Genomic DNA, 14,966 nt, shown 5'->3' with positions numbered 1-14,966 from the left:
TGATACCTGTATGTAACAGAGATTTCATGGTACTCTTAGTCTACCCTCTATGCAGTGTGAATCTGTGCAAGTAGATATCTAAGTGTAGAATTCCCATCAGTGAGCCTGATGTCTGTGCCAGGCAAATGGAAGGATGAGAGATGGGAAAGGAAGATTATGAGTGGAGGGGAAGGGACAGGGAAATCTCAGGCTAAAAGGATGTTGGGGGGGGGAGGGGAGAGAGAGGAGATTCTAAGCTACAAAGGTGGAGGGAGGGGAGATGCTTGGGAATGGTGGAACCAAGTGGGAGAAGCATCAGAATGCACCACTAGGGGTTCAGGCACCGCCATTTGAATGATAGTACCGGAGTCAGGATGTGAGGGATATTGCTCCTATATGTTGACTTTTTGACATAAGCGGTGAGAATTGGGAAGGGGGTCCATTAGACTACCCAGGGGATGTAGGAATTTATTTCTTAGGTTGTTGGGGTGAGAGGGAGAGGAGAAGGATCCACTAGACTGTCGGGGGCAGGGGAGGTCAGATTGGGAGGAAGGAGGGAAGAGGAGCCCACTAGACTTGCAGGGTTATTTGTGTAGACAACCAGAGCTTACTTGGGGGTCAGGGCAGGGTGGTCTGGTTGGAGCGGGATGTACTAGACTACCAGGGCTGAAAATTCCAAAAACTGGATAAATACTCTCAATTAACCCCTCTACACCTCATCAGTCTGTACTCACATTAAAACCTTCATTGTATTTCTCTGCATTGGGGCCAAATAGCTAACAGCCTCAAATACTTGGTGTTCTCCCCAGAAAGTTTTGCCATCCAGGTGGCATGAAGGAATGGGGACAGGGGAATACAGCCCAGTATTGTAAAATTTTCTGTGACGTTTGTCAGGTGGCATGCCCATACAAAACGTCCTGGGAAGAACACATACTGTTTATCTGTGTGGCTGTAAAATTGCACACAGAAGTTTTGCTTACCGTACACCTCCACCAATGCTACATTCTGTATTAGTCCCTAAGTGCTTTCACATCTGTGGTTTATAAAGCACTGGATTGTTATAAGTATTTTTAAGCATTTTTATGTCTTTTCTTTTATTCACAATGTATATTTTTCTATTATAACAGCACATAGTAATTTTTTGGGGGGAACTATAATTTTGTGCTCCAGATCTGGCGACATTGCTGCAGCAGCTGGGGCATGGAGAGCGGGGGGGCTGAAGGGAGCCTCAGCAATGATGTCGGCACTGGGCTTCTACAGCAGATCCTGAGCCTCCGCTGGTTCCCCGGGTAGGAAATGAAACCCTCTGCCCAACACCAGTGCTCTCTGTTCCTTACCAGGTAAGCAAGGCCTCAGACAGCAGAAGCATTTCTTTTATCGTTATTCATTTATGATTCAACATTTTTTTATTGATGACATGTTAGATAAAAAGGAAAAACAAACATATTCCACATTTTAAAGATATAATTATCCAAAATTTAACAGATCTCCACAAAGTCCAATTGCGACTGTCTGTCATCAAACTTTTAACATTTTTATCCCCATCACCCACCCTCTCATTCAGGTGGGTATTCTTTAATAGCTTAATAAACGATGAACAAGTAACCATATACCACCGTCCACCCGCCCTGTAGTATCAGATCCCCTCCCCTCAATTCCCCACCTTCCCGTCCCCTCCCCCTATTGTTTCGTACTTCTTCTCTGCCTCCCTGAACTTGGTTTCTGATAGTCCAGGCAGGCCTACCCTCTCCCTCCCCCCCCTAGTGCCAACCGCTGCCGGGGTGAAGAACAGTATAGATCTTGAAGCCTTCCATTCCAGTTCATAGCAGGTTAAGAAGCAAGCTTCTCCCTCGTGGGCTTAGCCCCTGTATGTAATTGTTCCATAACGATAGGAAGTGCTTTTTCCGTTTCGGGTTCCCTTTCGCTTCCTTAGCTTCCCATGTAGCTAGTTCATGTACCTGGTTTCTCCATTGCCAGTAGGCCGGCGGATCTGGGGATATACACCTCTGTAAATATTTTTACGAGCCACTAAGCCACACCTTGTGGCACCATGTCCGCGGTCCTGCCGCCTTCGTCCTAAAAGCTGATTGTGTGTCTAGCACAAAGTGGTTCCAATCCCACCTACCGGTTGTCTGTGTTGTTTTGGACATAAACCGCTGCACCTGGCCCCAAAAGGCCCGCACACTCGGACTCCCCAAAAGCATGATATAACGTGTGGGGTGTATGGGTCGCATTTGACACACTTCGCCTCCCGTGTAGGTTTAAGTGCCCCCCATTGCTGTCCTGACATGTATGCCCGCATAATCACCCAGTATCCACATTCACGAAGTCTCTCATCTATGGAGAGACCGGGATGTGTTTCAGTGTTATCCTTATGTCCCACCTTCTAAGGACCTCCCTGATTCCTGCTCCCATTTTGTTTAATGTAACCAAAATTCTTGGGTGGGACTCTCTTCACCATGGCTTTGTCATTCCCCCTATCTCCAAGTTTTGGAAGAAGGCGGTTATTTTTTGCCCCATTTTCGTCTGCAGACTCGATTGATCTAAGTGTTAATGTAATGTGTAACCTGAGCATATGTGAAACGGTCTCCCCATGTATTCCTATCTTACTTGAAGCCAGGAGGCGGCCCGCTTTATTTCCGAACCTATGGAGCTGGTATTTATAGTATATTGTGATTTTGAGGCTCGCTGATTGTTTCTAATAGTCTACTGCGATGGGCTTCTGCATGCGTCTTGCCCATATACCCTACGTGCCTTGCAGACTAACTCACTCAATCTTAGAATCTCCCTATTCCTGACCTGGTAATAACTAATTATTTCACCCCAGAGCACTGCCTTTGCTGCTTCCAAAGTAAAAGTGGATCCTCGCATGCTGCTGATTGGAGGCCTTGTAATCTTCCTAATGTTTCTTCAACTTTTCTCTAAAAACCCCATCTCCTGCCATTTCTAGCGGAAACTGCCAGGAACCTCCTTTGTTTATCCCTGTTCCAAGTTCCCAATCCAGACACACCCAGGCATGGTGTCTGAGATCGTGTGGGGTCCTATATGCATTGCCTGCACCTTCCCGAACGTGGCTTCTGAGGTGAGTATATAATCTATTCAGGCCTGTGATGTGTGTGCCCGGTGTGTGGGTGCGTATAGTTTCACTCACGGTATCACTCCTCCTCCCCTTAGAGCTGTCCACCAAGGATCCACACCGTGTTGAAGTCTCCGCCCACTATTATGTGTGGCTCTGAGTAGTTGAGCAGGTGACAGATCACATGATTATAAAAACTGTTTGTCATACTGATTGGGGGCATATAAACTGCAAACTAATATCTTTTGGCCTGAGAATCTATCTCTACAAAAACATATCGACCCCCAGCATCAACCTGTAAAGGACGGACCGCTGCGGCCACCCCTCTACAAATTAACACTGCCACCCCCCTTTTTTCCATTGAGCTCCCGCTGAAATACACTCCTCCACCCCACCATTCTTTAGTTTTGCATGTTCCTCTTGGCTCAGGTGTGTTTCCTGCAGCAGTGCAATATCTATTTTGTTTCTCTGTAGTTGTTGCAATATTTTTGTTCTCTTTATGGGTAAATTAATCCACCCCCCCCCCCCCCCCCCCCCCCCCCCACATATCCAGGTAACTAACCTAACCATAGTCTGTAGGTAGGCTGCTGCATAATTTCATCTCCACATAGTTCTTTTCTTAGAGTGGGCCACCCCAGCTATGCCCCCGCAATCCATCCTATGCTGTTTATCTAGGCACCTGCCCCTTACTTACCATTGTCTTCACACCGACATATTGGTTGGCCTCCCTCCCACCCCACCCCTCTCCTCCCTCCCCCAAGATCCCCTTATCCATTGTTCCTAATGTAGGAACCGGTCACCTTTAACCCCTCCCGCTCATTCCCCCCTCTAGAGTCGTTTATCCTCATAAAGCCAGAGTCCCGTAATATTCCATTGTGTTCATAAATCCCGGTGTATACCATTTTTACAATGAGCTCCTACCTCCATAGCCCTTTAAGCACAACATTTATAAGTGGGCTAGTTCCCTAACCCGATAGCTATGAGCCTACGTTTGGCCTTATTGAACTGCAAAACAACATGCTTTTAAACTTAACTCTCAAAACTTGAGGCACCTTCAGTCTATTGTATCCCAGGTCCCAACTCTTCCAACGGAGTTGTAATGTGTCTCAGCTTTTTACTTTTGGGAACCTGGTACCCCTTTCTGCCTGCTCGGACTAGCGGCTGTCGTGTATAAGTCTCTCCGCCTGTTCAGGTCTGCGTGGCACTGCTCCGGTCCGGCCGTGTCCTCTCTTTCCAGCTGCTGCAGAAATCCTTTCGCCTCCTCGGCCGATTCAAACACTTGTGTTGTCCATCATGTGTTACTTTCAACACAGCCGGGTAAATTAATGCAAAACGTATTTTCCTGTTATACAGTTGAGAGCAGATCGGCGTTAAAAAGCCCGTCTCTTCTCCGCAACCCCTGCGGAGTAGTCCTGGAAGCAAAGAATCCTCTTCTGCTAATATAGCAAGGTGTTTCTCTTTTCTAGATGCCTGTAGGATAATCTGTTTGTGGGAAAAGTTCAGTATCCGCATGATTATAACTCGCGGTTTTGGTGGCATTATCTTGACGTATGCCCAGACGGTGGGCTCTTCTATCCCGCAGCGGCCCCATGTTGTCAGAGAAGTTCACTCTCGCTGTGAGCCAGCGCTCCAAGACTGCAGCCAGGTCTCTGCCCCCAAGGGCTTCAGGGAAACCTACTAATCTGAGGTTGTTCCGTCTGGAGCGATTTTCTAGGTCTTCTATTTTGTGCTCCAATGCGGCAAGTCTTTTGGAGTGCTGTTTTTGCCCCTCCTCCACCTCCAACACGCGGTCTTCCACCTCACTCATGCGTGTCTGGAAGGCCACACATTTGCGGGCCAGGTCCTCCATGCGGGATTGCAGTTTTTCTAATTTGGTGTCAATCGGGGTAAGCCTCCGTTCTAACAGTTCCTCCAGGACTGTGGTCATTTCTGCAGTTATTTCGCTTACCCACGTGGAGGAAACCGTAGTGCCGATTGCTCTGGGCGAAGCCGCCATCTTGAAATCCGCTGGTTTTTGACTCAGGCGGTCTTTAGCGGCCAATTTTGTTGCCATAGCCGGCCGCCGTTCCAGCAATCACCTGTCTGAGCTTCCGCCTAGCTTCCGATTCTGTAAGCTGCTGCATTTTTCGAGGTCTAAAGAGCCTGATTCTCGGGGGTGGGGGGGGGGGGGGGGGGGGAAAGAAGTTGGGGCCGGAGAGCGTCTTACTTGCGACCTGCTCACCAGCATGGCATCACGTGACCCTCCTATTGTTTATCATTTATTAAAATTGCTAACCTGCCTATCTGAATACAGGTCATGGTGGCATACAGACTACAATTACAAGAAAAGATAAGAACGCCATTATATTAATTAAAAAGTTGAGGGTACACACAGCAACATTATACCAAAAAGAAAACTTTTCTTAAACCTTTTTTATGATGAAGAGATATAAGAACCTGTACAACTTTGTGGGACAGGATGGTGCTTCCATACTCAACCAGTGTATCTGATTATTTAGTGATGTAGAGAGTGGCGAGGAGTAGGACCAGTTACAAAGCGCTTATTTTATACAAAGGCCTGAATGATGGTTTCAATGCACTTTTCAGTGGATAGGTATCCATATTAGAAAACAATGTTGTCATTGGCACCCACTTGTCTCACTATTGGTACACCAGAGGGAAACGTTTGGGTGAGATTTACATACCAAAGAATTGATTATGAGTGTAGTCATTTTGTGACAATGAAGATAAGGCGAGTCATGGGGGCAGTTACCTTATGTGAAACGAGTCATCGCTGAGGTCACTGGTAATACAAGATTGCTTAAAGTGTTGCGCGTTTGAGTGTGTAGAGCTATTAGTGATGATGTCCTGCACTTTCTTTGCCAGGACAACAGGGCAACACAGGAGAGTGACCAGGCAGGCCTTTTGGCTGGGCAGTCACCGGAGGTGCTGCCAGCTTCTCTCCTTGAGAGACTTCAGATCTGGCTTCATAACACCCCCCCCTCCCCCCCCCCCCCGTACACCTGCAACCAGCAGTAGGAGCATTGTTTAATCATAGTCTCTTGGCTAATGCTGATGTTCCATTAAGCACCATTTCTCATTCCCGCCTACCTTGGTTTTTTGTTGGTCATACACTATTCAACCAAACATTGAGTTCTTCCATTTATTTGGAATTGGTGGCCCCTGCCATTAAATGAAAAGTCCCCACTGGTAGGAAATCTCAACTAAAGTGGTAGAAGGTCTGTATCAAGCCAACCCATTAACAGGAATAAAGTGTGTCCAGAATTTAAAATGGCACTAACAAAACACATGGCAAACTGTTAAGTAAAAATCAGGGTTTTTTTCCCCCTCAATTGATATAATTTGTCATGCAATACTTACCACCCCATAAAATAATCTTAAATATACAAAGGTAACCCAACCATATGCCTTAGTTTGCACACACCTTTTGTCAAACCCAGAGCTCGCAACCCCTGGCAGTGACTAAAGTGCAGGAGATAAAATTAGTGACAAACTAGCAGCATTCAATCAGTTCTGGAAAATAAAAGGCAAGTATAGTGTAATTTTAAAAATAACATGTTAGAATCAGAATAGGGTTGCAGTTAGACAGATTAAGCCTATTATGAGGGTGAGTAAATGCTGAGCAAGAATGATAAATGCACAGACCTACATAAAATTTCACTGTGTCTAAATTATCCTTGGTTCTGCTGCTGGACCCTTTCTACAAACTGCTTCATGGTTTGTCTGCTATGGTGTCATTCCCCACAACTCCAGTGGAATGACAGCAGAAAGGCTAGAGGAGAATTCTGGATCTTCTACTTCAGTAATGGAAGAGGTCCTGGATCAAGGCTGGGGCTAACCCATGGTTTAGCCCCTCCCACGATGAAAAATTCACTGTAATTGGAACTGTTTGTATTCTTCCTTTGCTAATTCAGAGAATATATTTTCCTCTGCTTCTTTGTGTCTTCCAGAGATGTGGTATGGGGTTTTCCTGTGGGCATTGGTCTCCTCCCTCTCCTTTCATGTCCCAGCAGGACTTCTGGCACTTTTCACACTCAGGCATCACAAATATGGTAGGTTCATGTCTGTCACCATCCTGTTGATGGGCATCGTGGGACCAATTTCTGCTGGAACCTTAACAAGTAGGTTAGACCTTAATCATTAGCAGCTATAAAGAATTTTCTGTTAAGTAAAATCAGTTTTCTTCCCCCTCCCAAGCCTTGATGGATTAATTTCTTTGGTGAAAAATGATGAACATTTCTTACAGCACAGAATTTAATTCATTTTTTTCTGTACAGTCTTCTTCCAAGCATGCATCCCTACCCCAAATTTGTTCAGCTGCACATACCATCATAATATTTTGGAGGGGACTTTGAGGTGCTGAATGCAGCAATATGAATTGATGTCACCTTTTGTTCTAAGCTGACTGATTGTTTTCCTCTGTATAACCACTACAGCCTACCTGCATAGCTCCAACACAAAAGAATCCAAACAAACATTCCTCCTGTTTGGATGCTCGTCAGATTTTACATGAGAAGCAAAATTTGTGCTTCTGAGTTCAGAGGTGCATTTCATGCATAAACTCTAACTTGCTCCATCCTTCTGAGATATACAGATAGATCCGTCAGGATGGTTTGAATTTTATTGTATTTACTTACAATTCTGATTTTCTGTTATTGGTCAAGAATAAACCTGTTTTAAACAGTAGTTTATTTCTGAGAAGCTTTCATTGTGTGTCAGAAATAATAATTTCATGATGAAGATTTTAGATCAGTGCCAGATTTTTGACAACCCATCCTGGTTCATTTTGGGACCTGCAGCACTGGATTTTAGTAGGTAGAATCAGGAACTACAAACCCCACAATTAATTAGTGATGTAAGTTCAAAACTAGGGTTAGCCAAACAGCCTCTTTCCTGGAACTGGGTACCTTGACACCTCCAAAATAAATATGTTGTTATGTTGAACTGCCATGAAAATAACCTAGAAACATTTGGGCCCATATTCAAGGCAAGTTGTATGTTCACTCCTATTAGAGGCTGACCAAAGCAGGGTGTTTTGTTTTGTTTTTTTTCAAAACTGCAGCTGAAACTCATCACCTCAAGTTTGGTTGTGTGAATGTGAAGCTTTCAGCCTGCATCCTTTCATTTAAACCCACACTATCCAAGCCGGAATGTAACTTAAATAATGAGACCATATTATACCTCCAAGCAAAATAGCCTCCACACACATAGATCACAGCTAATGAAACCTGAACTAAAAGCAATGGTGCTTTTACAGTGACTGACTTTGCACCACACTCAGAGTGACAGCTGATGTCATAATGCCACAGAGAAGCTAATTCCTAAGGAGGTATCATCCCAAATTTACAGACTTAAATTCCTGCTAAAATTTTGTATCAAAAGCATTTATTTGGAGCACTCTATTTAGCATTTAAACTATAGTGCAAGATCATAACTGCATTACTTTCAATCGCAGTACAAAAAAAAAAGAATACAAAGAGTAGCCTCCCCCCCACAGCCACCACCATCCAGGACCATCCCTGGTCTAGTGGTATAGTCAAGGCAGGAGTGATACCCCAGTCCCTGAAATGGGTAGGAGCTAACTGGGATTGTTTCTCTGCCCCCCCAAACTACACCCCTAGACCACCAGGGATTGTAAGATAGACTGGTGGGGGAGGCACTCAGAGGGTCCAGGAGGGAGACAGATGGGACAAAAAATAAATTTCGGCTTCCATTGAAAAACCACATGGTCAATTTTGGCCAAATCCATAAACATGGCCAAAAATTAAGGAGCCCTTTTACTAAAGGGTTGGCGTGCAGCAACAGGGTTCCACGCACCAATCCAGAACTACCACCGGGCTACAGCAGAAGCCCAGTGGTAGTTCCCGCCCCTAGCACGCACCATTTCTATTTTCGTAGCGCCGGTTCTTACCTGGTGGTAATCGGTGCTGCCCAGTTACCGCCGGGTTAGCGTGGGAGCCCTTACCGCCACCTCCATGGGTGGTGGTAAGTGCTCCCCCCTCCCCCCCCCCCGAAATGGCAGCATGGCAAGTGGTTCACTTACCGCACAGCCATTTCTTTTTCAGCAAAAAAGACAACCTTTTACCCACTGTGGCAAAAGGGGGCCTTCGTAGCGTATCAAAAACACGTGCTGACACTTGCACAGGCCCCCTTTTATCACAGCTTAGTAAAATACTCTTAAAATAGGCAGATCAGAGGAAGACATCAAGTGGAAACGTGAAGCGGTCTATGAGTGAATAGGGCCATAGATGGAACCACAAAGCGGGTTCAGAGGAAGCAATTTCATTCAATGACCACCAACATGGCCCATTCGGCAGATGAGTGCGTGTGTCAGAAATCTATCAGATGAATCACCACATAATCTCCCTTCTCATAAGAGTCTTCCTCAATAACAAATGAGAATACAAAAAGAAAAAAAGTCTCGTATCCATGGTAAATAAAGGGGTCCTTTTATTAAGCTGCGCTAATCAATTTAGTATATGCTAATGATTAGCGTGTGCTAAATGATAAGGCGCCATTATATTCCTATAGGCATTTTATTATTTAGTGCGTGCTAAATCTGTTAGTAAAAGGACCCTTGAGGGGGGACATGATTGAGGTCTATAAAATCCTGAGTGTGTAGAATGGCTAAAAGTAGAAAGACCAGGGGACACTCAATAAAATTACATAGACTACTTTTAAAAAAATAGGAGGAAATGTCATTTTTTCACTCAAAGAATAGTTCTGGAACTCGCTGCTGGAGGATGTGGTAACGCGGTTAATGTATCTGGGTTTAAAAAGGTTTGACTAGTTCCTGGAGGAAATGTCCATAGTTGTATTGAGATAGTAATGGGGGAAACACTGCTAGTGGCTTCCCCAGGATTGGTAGCATGTAATCGTAGGCGCCCTGTATAAGAAGCTTGGGGAGGCTAAGCTTCCCCAATGGCAATCACAACCTCCACAAGAGGATCTCTACTCTTACTTCATCTACTTTCCCAGACTGCTGGCAGCTTTCCTCCTTCCTCCCTTCGCTCACCGTGGTGATGGTCTGATGGTGCTTGCAACCTTCCTCAATCGCTGCCGACAGGGCACCACAGCAATTGAATGGAGTGCCTTGGTCTTTCCTGTGACGTGTCCTGGCCACATGGAACAGGATCATTGCATCAGAGGAGGCAGAAAACCGTCACAGGGAAGAATGAGGCAGCTCCTTTGGACCACAGGACGTGGGACGTAGGGAGATGCTGGAACCAGTGGGAGGTAAGAAAAGGGGAGAAAACACTGAAAACCTTGGGGGGGGGGGGGGCGGGTAAGCCACATGGAAGAAACGCTGAAACCATGGGGGTGTAAGTAAAAGGGATAAGGGCTGGACCCATGGGGGAGGGTAAGAGGAGAATTGGAACCTCAGGGAGGGGGGTAAGAAAGGAGAACTTCTAGAACCGCAGGGTAAAAAAAAAAGGGGGAGAAACACTGGACTTGCGAGTGACAAGGAGGGAGAATTAAGTGTTGCTCTGCTAGAACGGGATGGGAAAAGGAGGACAGCGACAGGAAGAGATGTTTCGAGGGAGAGGGATAGACCCCAAAAACCCACCACAAGGCAAACGATCTGCAAAATCCAATATGGGAAAGAGAGCCCAGCAGATCAATGTCACAACAAAAAGATTTATTGAAGACTAGTAAAAAAGGCCCGTTCAAAACAATGAACGGGCGCTAGCATGTGTTTTGTTTTTTTTTTGTTTCTTTTTCTGTTTGAATTAAGGGATATATTTTTTTTTTAAAAGGAAAAGAGTTTTTTTTTTAAAGTTGTAAAGTCTGTATGAGTGTTTGTGGTTTTGAGGGGGGGGTTGTGGGGGTCTATGGGTGTATGCTATTTTTTTTTGGGGAGGAGGGGTGTTTGTGGGGTAGGTAGCGTTCTGTATGAGTGTTGTGTTTTGAGGGGGGTTGTGGGTGTCTGTGGGTTGTGTGTGCCATTTGTGGGGGGTGTTTGTAGGGGGGGTGTTTGTGGGGGTAGGGTTGTTCTGTATGAGTGTTTGTGTTTTTTTTTGGGGGGGGGGATTATGGGATTCTGTGGGTGTTTGTAAGAGAGAGATGTAGGTTTTTACTGTTTCAGTTTTTGTATTAAGGGGGTTGGGGGAGGGAGTGTGTGTGTATGAGTGGTGATGAAAGCCAAGATGTGTCTGTCCATGGCAGTGTGTGGCCTTTTGGGTGGTGGGGCAGTTTGGTTGTATGTATGTGTGTTAGTGAGTGATGCTGATTGTCCATATTAGATGTGGGTTTTTTTTGTGGCTGGTAGGGGGTGATTCTCTGCGTGTGAGTGTGATACAGTAATCTTAATTCAGCAGGGCACTCTGATGTGGTATTTGTAGGCACTTGTATTTTTGTTGTTGAAACCAGAGGGATCCGTTGCAGGCAGGCAGTAGGAGTAGATATGGGGTTTTTTCGAGTAGGTGGAATGTGGTGGTGTTCTGTAGGGGGGACGGGGCTGAGGGCGCATGTGTCTGGAGGTCTCCTTGTTAGGCACTGATTTCAGCTGGGCACTCAGGTGGGCTGTGATCCATTCTTTTTTTGGGGGGGGGGGGTTGGGCACCGGAGGTTTCCGTGGGGTGTTTTTTTTTTTTGGGGGGGGGGGGTTGTTTGATTTTGTGTGGAATGTGGGTGGCGTTCTGTAGGGGGGGGCGGGGCTGAGGGCGCATGTGTTTGGAAGTCTCTGTTGTAGGCACTGAACGCCGGCTTGGAGACTCATTGCATGAACAACTTGCAGAGTAAGGTCCGCGATGTAGTGGTTGTTTAGTGGCGTTCTTCGTCCGCACTTTCCTCGGGGTTGGTCCCCGTGCTGGTAGCTACCCCCTCCTCAGGAAGGGGCGGGACTCGTGTGTGTTTGTTTTATTTTTCCTGAACGCCGCTGCATTTTCTTCGCTGTCCCACTCCTACTCCTCTGCAGCACCGGTCCCATTCAAAGGCTTGGTGGTTTCTAAGTCCATGTGAGTGTTTGGGAGGTGGAACTGTACTTTGTGTGCATCACCTGAGGCACAGCCAATCAGCAGCGCGTGGGCGGGGCAAACACTGATGTTCAAAAAGTGGTCTCTGCCGCCTCACTTTAGAACGTTGGGAAAGTGAGGCTTCATTAGAATGTTGGAGGTGCGTTTTATATAGAGAGGTGTGTTTGTTTGTTTTTTCTGAACGCCGCTGCATTTTCTTCGCTGTCCCACTCCTGCTCCTCTGCAGCACCGGTCCCATTCAAAGGCTTGGTGGTTTCTAAGTCCATGTGAGTGTTTGGGAGGTGGAACCGTACTTTGTGTGCATCACCTGAGGCACAGCCAATCAGCAGCGTGTGGGCGGGGCAAACACTGATGTTCAAAAGTGGTCTCTGCCGCCTCACTTTAGAACGTTGGGAAAGTGAGGCTTCATTAGAATGTTGGAGGTGCGTTTTATATAGAGAGATACTGTGTATGAACAAATCACCCGAAACAGGCCGTGTTTCGCCCACCTAGAGCTGCATCAGGGGCTACAATGAACAAATATATAATAATTATCATAGATCATAATAAATAAAATATAACACACATACGAGCATAATATATCAAATATATAAATCAATATATAAATCTCCTCACATGCTATTCTTGACCCACTACAATCTGGTTTTCGCCCTCTCCACTCAACCGAAACTGCGCTTACTAAAGTCTCCAAGACCTATTACTGGCTAAATCCAGAGGTCAATATTCCATCCTCATTCTTCTTGATCTTTCCGCTGCGTTTGACCACTGTCGATCACAGCATACTTCTCGATACCCTGTCCTCACTTGGATTCCAGGGCTCTGTCCTTTCCTGGTTCTCTTCCTACCTCTCCCTCCGCACCTTTAGTGTTCACTCTGGTGGATCCTCTTCTACTTCTATCCCTCTGCTGTTGGCGTACCTCAGGGTTTGTTCTTGGTCCCCTCCTCTTTTCTATCTACACTTCTTCCCTTGGCTCATTAATCTCATCCCATGGCTTTTCCTACCATCTCTATGCTGATGACTCCCAAATCTACCTTTCTACCCCTGATATCTCACCTTGCATCCAAACCAAAGTTTCAGCGTGCTTGTCTGACATCGTTGTCTGGATGTCCTCAACGCCACCTGAAATTAAATATGACCAAAACCGAGCTTCTCATTTTCCCCCCCAAACCCACCTCCCCACTCCCCCCGTTTTCTATTTCTGTTGATGGCGCTCTCATTCTCCCTGTCTCCTCAGCTCGAAACCTTGGGGTCATCTTTGACTCTTCTCTCTCCTTCTCTGCTCATATCCAGCAGATTGCCAAGACCTGTCGTTTCTTTCTTTACAACATCCGTAAAATCCGCCCCTTTCTTTCCGAGCACTCTACCAAAACCCTCATCCACACCCTTGTCACCTCTCGTTTAGACTACTGCAATCTGCTTCTTGCTGGCCTCCCACTTAGTCACCTGTCCCCTCTCCAGTCGGTTCAAAACTCTGCTGCCCGTCTCATCTTCCGCCAGGGTCGCTTTACTCATACTACCCCTCTCCTCAAGACCCTTCACTGGCTCCCTATCCGTTTTCCGCATCCTGTTCAAACTTCTTCTACTAACCTATAAATGTATTCACTCTGCTGCTCCCCAGTATCTCTCCACACTCGTCCTTCCCTACACCCCTTCCCGGTGCACTCCGCTCCATGGATAAATCCTTCTTATCTGTTCCCTTCTCCACTACTGCCAACTCCAGACTTCGCGCCTTCTGTCTCGCTGCACCCTACGCCTGGAATAAACTTCCTGAGCCCCTACGTCTTGCCCCTTCCTTGGCCACCTTTAAATCTAGACTGAAAGCCACCTCTTTAACATTGCTTTTGACTCATAACCACTTGTAACCACTCGCCTCCACCTACCCTCCTCTTTCCTTCCCGTCCACATTAATTGATTTGATTTGCTTACTTTATTTATTTTTTGTCTATTAGATTGTAAGCTCTTTGAGCAGGGACTGTCTTTCTTCTATGTTTGTGCAGCGCTGCGTATGCCTTGTAGCGCTATAGAAATGCTAAATAGTAGTAGTAGAATAATTACATGAATACACATATTGCTACGCACTGTCCAATATAATAATATATATATACATGTACATAAAAGAGCATACATAAGAAAAAATATATATAAAAGAAGTGTATATAGCAACAATTATATGACAGTGCATATAAACATATATATAAAAGCATAATAAAATCTGACATCACATAACAGCAAAGCAAGGGCACTGGTATAGGTTACGAATTTCAATACAAATATGTATAAAAAAATTTATAAATGAGATAATAAAAGGCACATACCTAATTTGAAACCTTGTAAAGGGGCAACTATAAAAAAGTGAACATGGACACAATCAAATAATATTCTTGTTACCAAAAATGAGAAATGGAGTAGTATGTATGGGAACAATAAAAATATTACTCACATATGGTGCATAAAAGTCAAGAAAAAAACCAGCTCAAACGGGAATCCCTATAATCATAAATCAAAAGAATAAAAAGCAAAAAATAAAATTAGAGCGGATCAAGACTAATAATATGACATTAGTTTAGGTATCATAGGGTGTATTGACACTACATTGTGTATTGACATGACTAGTGCAATGTGTTTATAAAAAATACTATATACAAAACGTCTTGCAATCAAAACAACATCATGGCACAGCAATGTCACATATATAAACACTAAGTGCGATATAATAATAAAATATCTAAAATGTTACAAGTGCCATGTTATAAAATGATGCACTTATTGTTATGTATGACAAACAATTATCAATGCCCTTAAAGGCTGACAGAAGCGCAATGAAATATTAATACAGCATCGGAGGAGAAGTAAACCACCAAGTTGGGTGTTTTTGGTCAAATGTAGAGGGCGGCTGTTGAGCGCTGTAATCTGTGGGGCCTGGCAATCAGGACGT

General features: G+C 45.2%; 1 protein-coding gene across 2 annotated transcripts in view; it reads left to right on the top strand.

Moving 5' to 3' along the window:
• The first annotated feature begins 1,158 nt into the window (after positions 1-1,158).
• The window catches only part of TMEM170A (transmembrane protein 170A), a 74,604-nt gene continuing 60,796 nt past the window's right edge, over positions 1,159-14,966 (top strand). The window contains exons 1-2 of one of the 2 annotated variants that reach the window (XM_030203680.1): positions 1,159-1,319; positions 7,006-7,176. In XM_030203680.1, coding sequence (XP_030059540.1) covers positions 7,008-7,176 — 169 coding nt within the window. In that variant the 5' untranslated portion in view covers positions 1,159-1,319; positions 7,006-7,007. Of the gene's footprint in view, positions 1,320-3,002; positions 3,062-7,005; positions 7,177-14,966 lie in introns of those variants that run through there. The other variant, XM_030203681.1, reaches the window with a different exon arrangement.

Source organism: Microcaecilia unicolor, chromosome 5 (genome assembly GCF_901765095.1).
Source record: "Microcaecilia unicolor chromosome 5, aMicUni1.1, whole genome shotgun sequence".
In the NCBI taxonomy this organism is placed as follows: Eukaryota; Metazoa; Chordata; class Amphibia; order Gymnophiona; family Siphonopidae; genus Microcaecilia; species Microcaecilia unicolor.
Note: the sequence above shows the minus strand (reverse complement) of the source record. Positions and strands in the feature narration are given on the sequence as shown.